Source organism: Eschrichtius robustus, chromosome 6 (assembly GCF_028021215.1).
Source record: "Eschrichtius robustus isolate mEscRob2 chromosome 6, mEscRob2.pri, whole genome shotgun sequence".
In the NCBI taxonomy this organism is placed as follows: domain Eukaryota; kingdom Metazoa; phylum Chordata; class Mammalia; order Artiodactyla; family Eschrichtiidae; genus Eschrichtius; species Eschrichtius robustus.
The window spans coordinates 76944261-76961948 of NC_090829.1; the positions used below are offsets into that span (position 1 = coordinate 76944261).

The 17688-nt window shown below is 47.0% G+C and overlaps 1 protein-coding gene across 4 annotated transcripts in view; it reads right to left on the reverse strand.

Annotated features, from left to right (window-relative positions):
* Window positions 1-17688, reverse strand: part of LOC137766390 (kalirin) — a 469434-nt gene that overhangs the window by 268918 nt on the left and 182828 nt on the right. For all 4 annotated transcript variants that reach the window (XM_068546591.1, XM_068546590.1, XM_068546593.1 and 1 more), the window contains exons 2-3: window positions 14889-14963; window positions 6785-6899 (exon numbers count right to left, since the gene is read on the reverse strand). In XM_068546591.1, the coding sequence (XP_068402692.1) occupies window positions 6785-6899; window positions 14889-14963 (190 nt within the window). The remainder of the gene's footprint in view (window positions 1-6784; window positions 6900-14888; window positions 14964-17688) is intronic.

The following is a 17688-nucleotide window of genomic DNA, read 5'->3' on the forward strand; positions in this document are numbered from 1 at the left end:
CTCAAAATGCTGTGAAAACTAAGTTAATGTATACAGAATACTCACAACAGTGCAATAATGTAGGTTTGAAGATAATAATAATGGCTAGCATTTATGTATTACTTAATAGATCAGTTCCAGAGGTTGGAAGCATTAAGTGCTTTTTTTCAACTCAAAATTATGTTTGAAGATTTATCCATGTTGTTGCATAGCACAGTAGTCACAGAAAACTATACATGGTATAATACCATTTTTATAAAGCTCAAAATCATGCAAAACTAAACAATATATCATTTATGCAAACATGTGGTAAGCTATACCAAAAGAAGCCAGACAAGGATAAACACAAAACTGAGGATAATAGTTACTTCTGGGAGAAGTAGGTGAGATTAGGGTGGGGAAGAGCCACAGGTAGCTTTAAGAGCAGAGGTGAGGTTCTGCTTCTGATTTTAGGGGTGGGCTCTCAGGTGTTCCACTTATTATTATGCTTTATAACTGACACATACATTACATCTCTTCCTTCATATGTAGCAAATATTGCCATATATGTATTTATACTTATAGTTATTATTATTATTAGGTTCCTTTAGGAGACAGACTATAAAGTACTGAATGTCCGGGTGCTAGGCACCTTAGACATCCGTCATTGCTGCTGCTACCAGCGCCAAATGTTCATCCTCATTGTCTCCTGTTCTGTCCACATTCCCCTCCTCCAAGATGCTCTTAGGGGAAGGGGCCTGGGGCAAAGCAGGCTGGGTTACCGGCTACCCCAGTCCCAGGGAAGGTGGGGCCCTGCCCCTAGGATGCTGCAGCAGAGTAAGGAGGGGGGCTGGTGGTGACCGTCGGGTGTAGGGGCCACCTTCTCCCCCTGTTCTGTCAGGGAGGAGGTAGCCATTATTTGTCCCAGCCTGGGCCCCCTGCTCTGGTTTCCTATTTGCAGTTACTTGAATAAAAAAATATCCTTTTCTGGAAAAAAAAAAAAAGAATGAATGAAACATTGAACAAAAAACAACACAACTGTCCAGAGGTAGTTTGTGAACAGAGGAAAGATGGAACCAGAACCTTGGGGGGTGGGGAGGAGCAGAAGGATGGGAGTGGGCAAGGCTAGCTCCTTGTTATTAGTGCCCAGAGTGGGGGAAGGAAGGGGAAACCGAGGTCTAGAGTGGAAGCAGACAGGGACAGGGAGTGGCTCTAGCCCGCCTTAAGTGGCTGCCACTGGGAGCCCAGGCCTCCTGGGCCGCACCTGGATAAAGGTGACTCTGCATTTTCATCACTGCACTGGATTCCAGGGTGAGGGCAAGGTAGGCTGGAGCCTGCTTAGAGGGGGGAGGGGGCTTAAAGCCCTCCTGCCTGCCTTCCTGTGCCCCCAAGGGGGCGGCCCAACCTACTGCAGGGACTAGGCAAGGTGGGAAGGAAGCAAAGGGGGTGTGAGCCACCCCTGGTGAGACACAGCTTGGTCGGGGGCATCTGGGGCCAATCACCCCTCTCCAGTGGCCACACCTGCTGCCGCTAGTACCTGCCTGGGTGCTAGGCATGAGAGATTGCTACATAGTTTCCTCACAACACCCTTGTGGGATGGTCGTTCTTTTTCCAAATTAAAAATTAGAATACTGGACTCAGAAAAGTTGAGTCATATGCCTAAGGTCTCACCCTATGTCAAGCATCTTCCTTTTGCCCCTCTGAATCCATTCTCCATCTTCTCCCCTCTACCCGATGCCCTGGGAGGCTGACCCACACGGACTGCCTCAATGAGCCCCCTGTCACCTGGCTTTGGTTGCATTCAATCAATGACAAACAATGACAGGAGGTCAGAGAATGGGAGGGGTGAAGCAAGGGTATCAACTTCCCTTGCCCCACATCGTGGAATCACCGTGAGTTGGTGGCAACTCTCTACTGAAGGTCACAGCTCTTGTCAAGCAGCCCTCTCATACAGCTACCTCTCCAGGTTCTATGCACCTCTCCTCACCTTGCCCCTTCAGGCCTAGAAGTCGTAATGTCTTCCCTCCCTGCTATTGCCAGCTCTGGGATAACTTGGAAATCCAAACCTTGCTGCTTTCCCTGTTGCCTACCCGCATCATTGTCAAGTGTGCCTTTGTTAAACTCTTCTCAGATAACCCGGGTGGAGTGGTCATATGTTCCCTGACTCAGAAGTGGTAGAGCTGGGATCTGAACCCCAGTGCCTTCTGTCTATGCGAAGATGCCTCTCTTCGCTTTGCTGTGAGGGTCTGTATGGCTCCAAGGAAGGTGATCACCGACAATGGTTGTTACTATTGTGATGTTATGTTCCTTAGCAGCAGAGTAGAATACTATTTGCTCTTCAGGGCTTGGACTATGTACACCTAACAACAGGAACACTTTACTGATATTGCTAAGAAATTGTGTGTAGAATGTGGGAAGTGTAATAGAAATTATAAACCCTTTATATATAAGCAACAAAAGAAATTAAAAAGGGATCTGGAAAGGGATAAACTTTAGGCAAATGTCCTCATTGGCTCTATTTTCTGAACCTTCCATCACTACTCCCTGCATCCTCCTTTAATTGATGATCTCAGAGCAAAGGGCAGGATGCCAATGACACAACTCAACAGGCCCTTACAACAGCCGGATTCAGTGATGACAGTTTCCATAGCTTGGTTTCTCTCATGCTGAATATAATGGGAGGAAATCCTTGCAGTTTTTACCTACTCATCTTTTAACTGTCTTCCTGGCTCTCTCTGCTTATTTCTATTTTCTGGTGATGCTGCACAAAGATAGTGCTGGCTATAAGCCCAATTTATCTCTTGCTGAAATCAGCAGAACAAGAGCAAATGCTATCAGATAATAAGCTGTGAATATTGACACCTTGGTTTGATTGGCATTGCAGAATATCCCATCTTAATTTCTTATCATCTTTCCCCACCAGTACGACACCTGCATTCCTTGCTGGAACACTCAGCCAGCATCTCAGCAGCACTGCTAAGAACAGAGCTAAGTGGCTGATACATCAAGGGGCTAACAGTCGGTACCCTTGGGAGCTGCAGAAAGATGATCATGACAAAGCAGGATAACAAAGATGAAGAAGAGAAGGAATTCAATGCAATAAAACCACCTGGGATTTCTTTACTAGATACTTAGAAATTTCTATTCCAAGCATATGGTCAACTCCCAGGTATCACAGTGGGTAGATTATCCATACTGTGAGTTATGCTGGGGTAACTGTTTACTCTCAGCCTAGATTTTCTATCTGTCTCTCAATTTCTAGGGACATTCATCAACTGATTGTTTCTGAGTATTTCCTTTCCACTCCTTTCAGGTACAAGTAACTGCAAGCAGATAGTAGAGCAGAAGGACAAAAAAGCTAGATAAGTGTAGGATGGATGATAGAAAAGATAACACAGGAGTTCACCAAGATACCTATCCATGCCCTGGCTCATGGTAGGCACTCAATAAATACTTGTTAAATTGAGTGAATGGAGTTGTCAGAAAGTTGAATTAGAAGACTCTTAAGGCCTCTCTTCCTACCCTAATATCCCATGATTCCCCAGAAGAAGATAACAGAAAGCTTGGAGAAGCCCAAGGAGATAGATGCTCATACTCAGCAGGAGCAAGAAAGCGAAGTTGGAAAGGACTCATCCCAGGCTGAGATGGATCCCAAAAGCGTAACTGGTACTGTCACAAACACATCACTCCAGGATGATGCTTAGCCCCGGGTGATACCTCAGAATTCCCACCCAGAGTACAAGGGGACAGGAAAGCAGTTCTCTTAGGATTTAAGATGTAGACAAGATCTGAAGTGAAATCCTAGGCCTTAAATTATTTAGGGAACCTGAGAAAGAGTGTGTATGTTGGTGGGGTGGTAATACTGTTTTGAGGTTCTAGATTTTATGATGTATTTTTTCCCAATATCATAGAAACAAAGAATTCAGGGCAGGAAAGCTTCTTAGAAATGATCTAATCCAGCCTCCAATCCACTGGAGGAATCCTTCCTACAGCATCGCTAACAGAAGGTCATCTAGTAGCCAGCGACAGGAAGCTCACTTTCTCCAGAGGCAGCAGCGTTACTGCTGGACAGCTCCTGGGCAGATTCCTTCTCCACTTCAGAGTCCTGATCTCTCTAACTTCTACCCTTTGATTCGACAGAGACCATGCCCGTTCCCTCCTCTTTGGGGCAGCTCTCCTGATACCTGAAGTCAGGAATCACTTTTCTTCCATTTTCACTCCTGCAAGAAAACATCCTTCAGTCCTTCAACTGAAGAGACACAGTTTGTGGCTCCCTCGGTGTGCTGCTCTCCTGACAACACGCTAACTCGGTGGTGCCCAACCTTTTTGGCACCAGGGACCGGTTTCGTGGAAGACAGTTTTTCCACGGAAGGGGGTGGGGGATGGTTTCGGGATGATTCAAGCACATTACATTCATTGTGCACTTTATTTCTATTATTATTACACTGTAATATATAATGAAACAATTATACAACTCACCATAATGCTAACAGGAGGTGGCGCTCAGGCGGTAATGCGAGCAATGGGGAGTGGCTGTAAATACAGATGGAGCTTCGCTCGCTCACCCGCTACTCACCTCCTGCTGTGTGGCCCGGTTCCTAACAGGCCACAGACCAGTGGTGGTTGGGGACCCCTGCTCTAACTGGTCCACGTAGCTCCTAAAAGGGGGTTGGCAGAGTTCAATGTTGCAGAATTGAATGCAGTAGTACAGACATGACCTGGCCTTCACACAGGATAGTGGGACTATTTCTTCCCATTCATTTCACACAACCATCCTTCCTCCCAGCCCCTCTTGGGTTTTGCTCCCCTTCACTCAGCAGAAACCTCTGCCTTTTTAATTGCTTCCCATCTGTTTTGTCCCATCTTTGCTTAACAAGTCAGAGTTAAGAAAATGGTCTTCCAATTCTTTCACCTTCTATTCTAAAGAAAAGATGAGTGTGCATTAGCTGCAGGGATGTGATAAACCTACCAGAAAGAAAAACATAGCCTTCAGGATCCCAAATTTCTTCTGTCTCTAAAAGAACTAAGGGTCTGTCGTGGGTCCCCAAGAAAACTTTTCCTATATATCGCTTCAGAAAATGCCTAGTTTTATTCCTGTTAGTAGTACACTCGGGAAAGATGCTTTTAAAAATGCTTAGCCCCTAGATGGCTAAATTGCTAGATTACCCTCATCAATCATGGGTTATTTAATCCATCTCCTTGCCTCCAAGACAGATGGGAATATTTCTTCTGTATAAAGACCTCTGGGGAAAAACTCTTCTATTCTATTCTTCATCCGAGTCTCATGCACTCAAAGTTTAGAAGTTCTTCTTTGGCTATAACCTAAGTCCCTTTCATTGGAGCTTAGGACCTTTCATCTTCTGTCAGGTTCCCTGTGGATAGCATGAAGAAAAGAACGGCACCATCTGACATCTACTTGTCCACAGCCTTCTGCTAGAGCTCTTCAGGGCTCGCCATTCTGTTCCACATCCTTCCAAGCATTCGAAGATGACTCCTAAATCCCCTTTACCACCTGCCCGTCACCATCCACCAACCTCGGTATACATGTGCCCCACCCCCCGCACCGCCACAGCTCTTTCAAATGAAGTGCTCGCCTCGCTTGACACCTGCTTCAAGAACTTAATCAGCACGTTCAACAATTAGCCAAGGTCTCCCTGCAAAGGCAGAGGTCCTCTCTGTGATTGACTAATTCCCCTATAAAATGCATAGAGACAAGAGGAAGGTTCTAAAGGCCCCAGGCATCACTTCTTATTCACCACAACGAACACCTGACAGGCTCCAAGCCCACTAAGAGGCAGAGAACGGAGTTCTTGCTGGCCACGAGCAAGGATGAGGAGAGCACTGGGGCAGGAGTCAGGAGGGTTCTGACCAAGCTCTGCCGCTGCCCAACCCCCGGAAGCAACTCTAATCCCATATGGACCTTGTTTCCTAAGCACAACACGACACGTATTTGCCTGGATTACTTCTCAGGGCTCTTCCGGCTCTCACATTCTATGATTCTCTGACTATGTAAAGGCCTCTCCTACCCCTTCTTTAAAAATATACACCGTGTCCCTGGCATGTCTCCCTCACCACCCTCTGAGGTCAGCACCACCTAGCAACACTCAGAAATCAGTGTTTCTCAACCCTTTTTAAAAATCATCCCCTGCCCCAAAAGAGACATTTTATACTTTTTTCCTTAATCACCCACCCAATGAGATTTTAATACCATGAATATATTGTATATATCTGTTTATGTACTATGTGCATAGCTGCGCTTAATACATAAAAGAATAAGTTTTTTTTGCCATCCCCAAGAACGAATTCTCATCCCCCTTGGAGGCAATATTACCCCCCATTGAAAATGCATGACTTAGATTGAGTTTAAGGCTGCCTCTTGAATGATATAAGTGGAGTTATTTGCCCCAAACTCTAAAAGCCACTAACATATTCATAAGCCAGAGGTTTTAGAAAAAAATCCATTACACAAGCCGGAGTGGAATCAGCCAGAATTCCCATTTCCCCAAGGTAAAGAACAGTTTTCCCATCCCTGCTCCCGAGGCCACACTGTCACCTCTTCCAGGGCCTGTTCCGGTCCTCTTAGCCTGGGACCTTCACCTCTGCCCATGGTTCCCACATCCAGCTCCCACTCCATCCATATGAATCCCAGCAGTAACAATGGGAATGATGGGAATGAGGTGAACAATGGGTGATGATGTTCCAGAAATAATTAGAATCCATTCCAAGGGCAGAAACAGCCAGGCCCCTGGCAGGGATGGAGGCTCATTCCAGCTCCCTTGCATCAGTCCAGCTTCCCCCTCCCTCCCCTGCAGGACATTCACCTTACCTTGGCACGCTGGCCAGATAGGTCACGAGTTTCCGCAGGTCTTCCTGTCTTATTCTGTCATGATTGCTGCGAGCAGGGAAGGTCAGGATTGGTCCACCTCGCTTATCACGGCCCCCTGCAGGGAGGAAGAGAAGGGAGTTTAAGAAAAGCAGCTAGAAACTGCGCTGGAAACAGGCAGAAAGATGGTGTCCAGAGAAATCCAGTCACTGCTTAGAGCAAGGGCAAGGGCATGGGGTTTGGGTGTGGGGAACATGCGTGACCCTGGGCAAGTCTTTTGACTTTTCTGATGTCTCATCTGCAAAATGCAGATGAAAATAATGATGACTACATTACAGGGTTGCTGCAAGACCTGATAAGATGGCACATGGGGAAGCACTTTGACAAGTACTCTTCACAAATGTGAGACGATAATGAAGGAAGTGATAACTGCTCGTACTGAGAAAACAAGCCATTAAAAGTGCTATGGTCTTTGGAAATTCAACCTCCAGTTCACTTCTCTTTGCAGACCTCTATGAGCAGGGAGTGCTCAAGATTAACTGAATACCATGGTGAGAAGCCCTTAAAGCATCCAGCAGGGACATCATTGCTGGGAGGTTTTTAGATTCATAGAGAAGACCTAAGTGTGTTCTACACAACCAAGGATCCACCCCTGCCTGCCTGCCTGAGGTGCCACCCGTCACTCCTGCTGGAGGAGCACATGAATCTTTATTGGGAATAGGATGCTCAAGGTCTTAATCGCTGCAAATGCATAGGTACACACTAGGATTACAAATGTTTTCTAAATATCAGGCTTTAAAAAAAGCTGGAGGGAGTAACTGAGATGATGATCATTGTTTGCTATCAGAAGGCTGGGATTTTACATGGTTGCTTTTTCTTTCCTCTATTTTCCAAACTTTCTACTCACTATTTATTCTACGATTTAAAATTTTCTTTGTTAATGGATGCTATGATTGGGAAGCAGGAACAAGTTTCTCAGGAAGGTTAGATGAGGACGAAGCTAAGGTGTAGTAACTATGTCCTTACAGGCACTGCCTATTTCACAAAGAAAACTCTGTGTCATGATCACAGACGCCCCATCCTGCACGCATCTCAGGCTGCCACCCAACATCCCCCAGAGCAGGGGCCACAAAGGGATCTAGAGCAAGAGGGAGTAAGGGCTGGCATGGCCACCACCAATACTGGAAAAGAAGCTTAAAGCTCAGCCCCCTGAAGAAGGATCTTTTCCAAGGAAAAGCAGAGCCTCCCAGGGCCCCACCCAGTATGAGTTCATGAATAATGTTTCCCTCTGACTGTGGGGTCCAGAAAGCACAAGACAGAGGGAAGTCTTGACAAACAAAATCCAGTCCATTCCAGGGCACTCCTGAGGAGGAAATAAGGAGGGTCAAACAAGAGCAGGGCCACTGAGAGATCTGACCCTGAAGAAAAAAATATGTCAGCACCACCGTCCCTTCCCTGCAGCCCCCTACCAGGGCAGATTTGTGTAGATATACCACGGAGCTTGACCCTGGCCCCCAACTCCAAACCTTCCAAACCACAGGCTCTGGTTCCATGTATGGATAACCAACCTCATCTCATCTACCTTGTACGTGATCCCCATCTCCCAACTGCCTTCCACAGGAGAGAAAGGAAGTGAAGGAATCAAGTGGAAAGTTCCCTCAAAGCTGGGAGGTTCTCCCTCACTCTCCACCTTCCCCTCCAGCCTTGACCTCACCCGAAGGATTTTCACTCTTGGGTGTTCTTTGTTTTTTTAAAATTTGGAGTATAATTGCTTTACAATGTTGTGAATCAGCTATGTGTATACATACATCCCCTCCCTCGTGGACCTCCCTGCCCCCCCACCATCCCACCCAGCTAGGTCATCACAGAGAACGAGCTGAGCTCCCTGTGCTATACAGCAGGTTCCCACTAGCTAGCTATTTTACACATGGTAGTGTATACATGTCAATCCTAATCTCCCAGTTCATCCCCCCTTTTCCTTCCCCCACTGTGTCCACAAGTCCGTTCTCTACGTCTGCGTCTGTATTCCTGCCCTGCAAATAGGTTCATCTGTACCTCTTGGGTGGTTTTAACTGCAGCTGTTGTCCTTCTCACTGACCTTCTGTGGATGGTTTAAGAGTAGAGCTAAGGGAACACGGGGAGCCAAGGCTGGTCTGATGGCAAAGGCTACCTAAGAGGCTTGGAGGGCTGCTGGCACTGTCCCTCCTGAGCGGAGCAAGTTACGCCCTGGGAGACAGGAGTTTCATAATGTTGGCTGCAGAAGGTTCCAGATGGCAGGGGAGGGGGGTGGTGGGGGGAGAAGACCTGGGGAAGTGGAATTCCTTCCCTCCAGGAAGAATGGATAAGGAGTCCAGAGAGGGCTGCATGATCAAGGCAGGTATTTTTCAGAAAGGAGATGAACTTGCAAGACTGTAGGAAGAAGAGGAGGAACAGGCATAAAGGAAGAGAATCATTACACTGGAAAGAGTGGGGACAACGGATGGACCAAGGATTCAGAGTAGGTACAAGGGGAGGGGTTCTGCCCCTTTCTCTTTGGCAGACTGATAGAACTCAAAGAGGGAGGAGGAAACAAAGATAAGTTATGGAGAGGGAGAGCTCAGCGGTGCCTGGGGGACACTGTTTCTCTAGGTGAAATAGAGTGTTGAGGGTCAGGGTGGGCTTGAGGTGCTAGGAGAAAGGAGGATGGACCACCGCTGGAGAGTGTCCCTAGAGAATGGACAGCAGGACTGGGTACCATGTGGGTTTAAGAGTAGGTGGCAGGGTACCAGGGCACAGTGAGAGCTCTGTTGAAAGGTCTGGCCGTGGTGTCCATGCTAGGCTCTAACTTGAGCGAAGGCAGAATAGAACTAATGCATGGGCTAAGTGGAGAGGGCTCAGTGAGGGTAGGAAATGGCCTACTGGTTCACGTGTTCCCAGGGGAGAGGGAACAGCAGATGTTTTATCTGATATCCACACTCCCCCAACTGATAGGGGAACACCAGCAATGGTCCAAGGTGAGAGGCTAAGGCCACAGACAGACATATCAAGGCTCAAGGTCTTGGATGTGTGTGGCCACGGTAGGGAGGTGGAAGACTTTGGTGCCAAGGAGACTGAGGAGCCATGAAGCTGGAGGATTTGACTGATAACTGACATGAGTGCTGAAGTTCCAGAGGGCAATGAGCAGAGATAAAGAATGAGAACCCTTTGCTAAAGCCAGTGTGCCCTGTGGAAGTGGACCCCAGATGGTGGGAGACAAAAGAGCCAAGTTTTGAAAAGGCAATAGAGATGGTGGCAGGATCTTCAGCAGCGCCATCCCCCTGCTCATCCAACACCTGCTGTTTGCCTACTCAGTGGAGGCTTTGGTGCTGGGAGCTATAAGATGGGAATATAGAGAATAAAGAGGGAGGGGGTGGTTAGATGGGCAAGAAACGACACTGGTCCCCTCCCACAAAGGCCGGGCAGGACGGGGCTGGGGAGGAGGCAAGGCTGAAAGAGGGGAGGTTAAGGCGAACCTGACTGAGGTGGGGGAGGATGGCACTCACATTTTTCAGGGGGAGGCAGGCTCCAACTAGGGTAAGTAGGTTAGGGTACTTTGGGGGGAGGACAAGAACATACATCTAGGAAATCGTACCAAAAGTTTGGCCCATGTAACTACAGTTCTGCAAGATGCTAATGGACACACATGATGTTTTTTTAAGGGAATGCATTATTTGTAGCTTGGGAAACGCTTTCATGTGCTTGAAGGGCATGTGCTTTAATGAACATGGCAAATCTCCAAGAGGGGGACTGTAATAGGCAGCATTTCCCAAACTTATTTGAGGGTAGACCCCTTTTTCTTTTTTTGAGGATCATCTCATGCGACTGTTGTTCTATGGAACATGCTTTGAGACACGGGTCCAGAGTATAAAATTGCACCACAGCAGTGTGGAGTTCCTCTGGGAACATGGACTTGATGTTGATGGGAGAAAAGGCGGCAGAGAGGGACATCAGGAGGGGGCCAAAAGGAGGGTGTGGCCGCACACAGAGAGCAGGGGTGAAATGGGCCTGCATGAGAAGGCTGGATAAAAGGGACAGTGGGTGTTGCAAGTGGGAGGCGGAAGCACGTGAAGGAAGCCAGAGAGAGAGCAAAGGGAGAGCCCACGGCTGAGAATACGGAGCAGGATGGGGCAGGGCTGAAACGACAGAGGCCCCGGAGCACAGCCACAGATCCTGTCTCACACACGTGCACACACCCACACAGTGGTGGGCTGCCCTGGATTATTCCAAACGCACGTTCCCATGGCAGCGCAACTTCCCCTTCCCCTGGCCGTGCTGGGCACCAGCAGGGGAGGGAGCTCAACCAGCACTTCGTTTCTCTGCTCAGCACTTCCTGCAGTGCTTCTGCTCAGAAAGACATGTAACGACTACACTGCATTACTTAATTCTGGGTTTCTTTATTTTGTTTTATTTTTGTGTTCTGTCTTCTAAAAGCTTAGGACATAAGGGCCTTTTTTGGTTTGTTTTTTGTTTTGCGGGTTTTTTTTAGATGCAGCCAGTCATCCCCCTGGCACCCTCAGCGTCCTTCCCAGGCACAAAAGGACAACGTTCCCTAAGCCCCGAAGCTCCTGGCACCACGTGCAGATGAATAAGACTTACCCCACATAGAGAACAGACTTGTGGTTGCCAAGGGGGAGGGGGGGTAAGGGAGGGATGGATTGGGAGTTTGGGATTAGCAGATGTAAACTATTATATATAGGATGGATAAACAACAAGGTCCTACTGTATAGCACAGGGAACTATATTCAATATCCTGTGATAAACCATAATGGAAAAGAATATGAAAAAGAATATATATATATAACTGAGTCACTTTGCTGTACAGCAGAAATTAACAAGACATTGTAAATCAACTATACTTCAATTAAAAAAAAAAAAAAAAAAAAAAAAAGACTTACCCCGGGCTGCCTGGCCCACATCAACACATGGGCATGAGCTGCAACCCCCGGCCCCCTTGGTCCTACTCTGGGAAGCAGCTACTGGCCTCATGCCTAACTAACTGCCTTCCTGGCACATTGCTGCTCTGTACTCCGTTAGGACAACTCCCTACACTTGGGAAGCTCTTTTCTAGGGCTGGCTGGGCCCTGCCCCAGGGCTCTGACGGAATTCACATGGGAAAAAATAAACCACGAACAATCAAGCAAGGGTTCCCATGTCAGAAGGTACCCTGTCTGCACTCATATGCCCTGAACTGATGTGGAACAGAATGGTGCTCAGAGGGTATGCATTAAAGCCAGGAAGGCTGAAATTGAGTTATTTGTAGTGAGGTGGATGGACCTAGAGTCTGTCATACAGAGTGAAGTAAGTCAGAAAGAGAAAAACAAATACCGTATGCTAACACATATATATGGAATCTAAAAAAAAAAAAAAAGGTTCTGAAGAAACTAGGGGCAGGACAGGAATAAAGATGCAGATGTAGAGAATGGACTTGAGGACACGGGGAGGGGGAACGGTAAGCTGGGATGAAGTGATAGAGTGGCATGGACATATATACACTCCCAAATGTAAAATAGATAGCTAGTGGGAAGCAGCCACATGGCACAGGGAGATCAGCTCGGTGCTTTGTGACCACCTAGAGGGGTGGGATAGGGAGGGTGGGAGGGAGATGCAAGAGGGAGGACATATGCGGATATATGTATATGTATAGCTGATTCACTTTGTTATAAGGCAGAAACTAACACACCATTGTAAAGCAATTATACTCCAATAAAGATGTGTAAAAAAAAAAAAAAAAAAGCCAGGAAGGCTTCCTGGAGGAGGCAAAGTGGGAACTGACTTGGGACGGAGAGGAAAGGCTCAAACTGGCAGAAGGTGCAGGGAATGCACTGAAGATAGAGGAAGCATCAGGCATAGAGAATGGGAGAATTAGCAGGACACCCAGGGGGAGGGAGGACACTGGGTTAAATAGGTTAAATAGGCTTGAGGCATTAAAGAATAAAAGGAAAAGATCTGCTCTGGCTCCCTACAGAGCTGTGGGCCATGTCCTGGGAACCCAGATGATGGGCAACAGCAGAAGTCAGAGGCTTGGTGCTGCCCAGCAGCCCCAGGACTTCTACACAAGGTCTTCCCACATGCTCAGCAAGCACCCAGATCCAAGACTACAAAGGCTTTGGAGGTTGTCTTCCACCTCTACCCATACTGAAGTCGCTGCCACGTGATCCTGCCAAGGGATCAGCCTGAGATTCACCATCTTCAGTGACAGGGGCTTACCACCTAATAAGATATGCCAGCAACTAACACTAAATGGGGAAAGGAAAGGCAGCTTCCCAGCCACTCTCTCTAACAGCAAAAACAATAGCAAAACACTATATTATTATTACCACTACTACTACTACTACTACTAATAATAATAATAATATGGAATGCACTCTGTACCTTTCAAAGGCTTACATACTACCATCACATACTCTGCCCTCTCGCCTCTTCCCTCTGGTCAGGTGGGAGACACCTGCTACTTGGTTTCTCCTTCCTCAAACCCCCTTCCTCTCTCTCCCTTCTCTCCATTTTGGCTATCACCCACCAGCAGGGGTGAACCCCTGCACTGTGGGACTGTGCTGGCTCTTTCACTGTGATTGAATCGCCACTCCTTGTAGATGACCAGAATCATCCAGAAACAAAGGCTCAATCCACGAAGGTGTATTAAGCACCTGTGTGTATTTCTTAAAATATGATCCTTCGCTATTCTCACACTGCCATTCCCCCAGCCCCTGCCAGAGATTCTGATCCAGGAGGCCTATATTAATGCCCTAGAACTGGCACCCAGAGTGATGTTGGTGCACCTTATAGTTTGGCTTCAATTACATTAGGGGTCACCAAACTTTTTCTTAAAGGGCCACATGGTAAACATTTTAGGCTTGTGGCCATCTGGTCTCTGCTAGAACTACTACTACTCAACTCTGCTGTTACAGTAACAAAGCAGCCATTGACAATACTTGTAAAAAGCTGAATAATGACCCCCAAACATATCAAATCCTAACCCCTGGAACCTGTAAATGTCACCTTATTTGGAAAAAGAGCTTTTGCAGATAGGGCTCCTATGATGGGAAGATTATCCTGGAATATCTGAGTAGGCCCTAAGTGCAGTCACAAGTATCCTTACCATGAGGCATTGGGAGATTTGACACAGACAGAAGAGCAGAAGGCAATACCACCATGGAGGCAGAGATGGAAGTGATGTGGCCACCAGCCAAGGGATGCTGGCAGCCCCCAGAAGCTGGAAGGGGGCAAGAAACAAATTTTCCCCTAGAGCCTCCTGAAGCAGTACAGCCTGCTGAAACTTTGACTTCAGCCCAATAAACTGATTTTGGACTTCTGGCCTCCGTAACTGTGAGAGAATACATTTCTGTTGCTGTAAGCCACCAAGCTTTGTGGCAACTTGTTATAGCAGCAATAGGAAGCTAATTAATACACTACTAAGTGAATGCACATGGCTATGTTCCAGTGAAACTTTACTTACAAAAACAGGTGGCTGGCCTGCAGCAAAACACAGGCTACAGTTTGATAACCCCTGAATTAGACATGAAAGGGACCCGGTGCATAAGATGGGTTGGAGAGAGAAGTAGGAAATGAGTACTATTCAGAAAAATAAATAAATAGATACAACTACTCACTTGAGTTCCCTTTGCTGGAAGGAGAGATAAGAAGGAGCAAGAAAAAATTTAAATCCCCTGTCCACCTGTTCATCCAGAGATGAACCCAAATAAAACCTGTGGGAATGTGTGAAGGGGACAGACCCCTCCAGCTGGAGCATCTCTCAGAGGGGCCTCAGCAGCTCCTGTGGCCCTGACAAGCCTGGGAGGGTGGGGCGGGGTGAGGTGGATGTGTGTGGGTGCAAGGTGGGGGGAGGGTACTCACCCTTTGTTGTGAACATCCTCCAGGACACCCAGCGGGGACCAGAGAGCTCCCTTCCCTGTCTGCCTGCCTCTGGAGAGAGGAAGCAGCTGCTCTGAGCATCGCTTCCACCACCACTCCTCTCTCACTAGCACACAGAGAAGTGAGTGCCTGCGCACACACGCGCGCGCACATACACACACACACACACACACACACCTTCTCTAGGTCCACTATAAAGGAAGCTTCCATAGACACTCACCAGACACGAAGGCCACTTTTTCCTTTAGGATGGGAAGGACATCAGAAGCTTTCAAACCATCATTCCGAAAAGACCCTGTCAGAGAACAAAACAGAAAGAATAAGGGTGAAAGAGGCCAAATGGCTGAATCCCTCAGTTCCACCCTTAGTTTCCCAACCCCGTCATGAGCCAGAAAGTAATGCCTTGCTCAGGCCCCACAGCCCAGCCCAAGAGCAGGAGAGGCTCCACAACAGAAAGGACACTTCCACATGATGCCAGGCCATAGGGGTGACCAAGGGTTTGGCCCTCCAGGTCCTTTTCAAGGAGAGACCAGTCCAAGTCACCCCCCAAAACACACACAAAGCTCCAAGCCCTGGAGGCAACAACTACAGCCCTGTTGCTGTGAACTTGAAGATGGGGGCTTTTTAGAAATCATTTTTGTACTTCTAGTGCTAGCACAGTGGCTGATACACAGTAGACACTCAGTAAATATCTGCTGAACAGGTTAATTAACATCAAGATGGACCACAATGCCCTAAATAATTCTTTTTGCCTTTCCTCTATGTGGCACAGCAACTGTTAGTCTTCATTTTACAGATGGGAAAAGTGAAAATCCCCAAGTGACAAGCAAAGTTGAGTGCAAAACCCCTCCCCACCTCTTCTCCCGCCCTTTCAGTAACACCGTCCTCAGTCCACAATGGACAGCTGGTGAGCAATGTCAATCCCGTGGGAAGGAAACACCTTCCCTTCTTCAGCAACTCTTTCTCTGCCTAAATCTCGCTTCTCAGTTGGAAAGTCCTTTCAGGAGTCCAGTTGAGCTCCTGTTAGAGGGTTGGGGGCAGAGGCCTGGGGCTCACACAGAATGGAAAATAACAATGTGCCTCGAGAAACAGCAGCCTCTGGAGGCAAAGGACAACCCAGCCCCGTGTGCGATGCGTGGGAAGGGAGGACTCAGCTTACACACGCTCACAAAAACTCCAGGCCAGCCCACTGCACCCCTATCATTTACCCTGAGTACCCCACAAAGACTCTCAGGGAGAGCCAGCCCACACTCAGAGCCCTGCAGGCTGAATCTCTGCTGTGTACCGCCTCTAGGGACATGGCACAGAGGGACCCCAGAAGAGTGGCGGCCCTGTGTCAGCTCAGTGAGAGAGAACCAGAGACCACAGACACCCCTTCTAGTGCCTTTCTCCACTTGGCTTACTCTCCTGTGGTTCCAACCTGACAATTTACAGAGGGGAGAAATGTGCTGGACAGGATGGTCCCACTCAGGGTGTCTCAATCCCTAAACATTGACTATTTCAAGGATCCAAAATTGTTAGGAATTCTGGCAACAACCTGGGACTAAGATCACTGGCCTAGGGAAGGGAAATGAGACAGCTGCACACTCAACCAAAGAGGAGAAGAGAAGTATCCCCAGAACGCCAGTTTCCACGGTCAGAGGTCATACCCTAACCCCAAACAAATTTCCAAAGGGCCTCTGACCCTTTCACCTATTTCTTCTTTTTCATTTTTCACTAAATGAAGACAGTGAGGCTTTTTTTCATTAGTTGCTTCTCTTTACAAGCTGGCCCAGAGTAGCTGATGCTGAATTAACCAGCTGCAAGGCTCACTTTGAGAAGACCGTGGGCAATAGAGGAAAAAAAATAACACCATAAAAAAGGAAGTTCTAACTATAAGCGTGGTTTTGTACTTTCTTATTTCTACAGATCTTTATGCTCTGACTTTATCTTCCAACACAGGAAAGCAATTAAACCTCACTAGTAGAAACTAATTAGGATCCATATAAATTACTGTAGAAATTACAAACAGATACATAGGTAAATTTTCACCATGATGCAATAAGAAGTTTCAGCTTCCTGGGCAAGGAAGAGTCCTATCAAGCTTTACCAACTAGATAAGGATCATCTTTAATATATGAATTGCTTGAGTAGAATGATGCTTCTGCATGAAAATAGTTTATTTTCATATGTGGACTGTGTCTTTCTATACATCAGTTTTAAAACACTCTCCTTTACATCACTACATACACTATTAATTTCTAGAGAAAAAATTTTAATAAGAAAAGTTAAACTTCAGTCCTGTCTTCGTCTAGATTATTTACAAGTTCGAAAATAGCAAGACCGAAAGTAATGAGATTTTACTGTATAATAAGAATCCACATAATCCTCTTCTCTCCTAAACTCCTGTCCTGTTTTTTTCCACTGTTCTTCCTCGCTTCCCCTACCATGTTAAAGTATACAAGACGGCTCTATTTCCACACAGTCCCCAGATATTAAGGAAGAGTTTGAAATTTGCTCTAAAAGAAGCAAAAGGTTCCTCATCCTGCCCTCTCCCCACTCCCACCTGTGGAGAGAGAGAGAGGGAATTTGGAATTTCATCCTGCATACCCCACTCATCATGCCCCACCACTCCGTTCTCCCCTCCAGACTCCAAGACCTGAGAGAAGGGGAGCAGCTTGTCCAGGCAGCTTGCAATTGTTGGCCCGAGTATATGTCACTATCTTGGGTTGGGCTGGTCTAAGATTCCCAGCGGGGCTTCCTCTTCTCAGGCCAGAGTCTTCCCTCATCCCGTTCAGACCACAACTGAGCTATCTCCCAGGTTGTGTGCCCACCATAAGAAAACCTAAAGTGTCCAGATTTACAAAATCCTTAAATAGGGGATAATCATTTCCAACAGCAACAACAAAATTTTTCACATTATAAAAGGATTTGCTCCAGGGTTTCTTCAAATAAAAGTTGCCTTAGTGGTTTGAATTAGTTTCTCATTTGACAAAAAATTGAATTACAAATAACTTTTCAATAATGTATGTATTATGTAA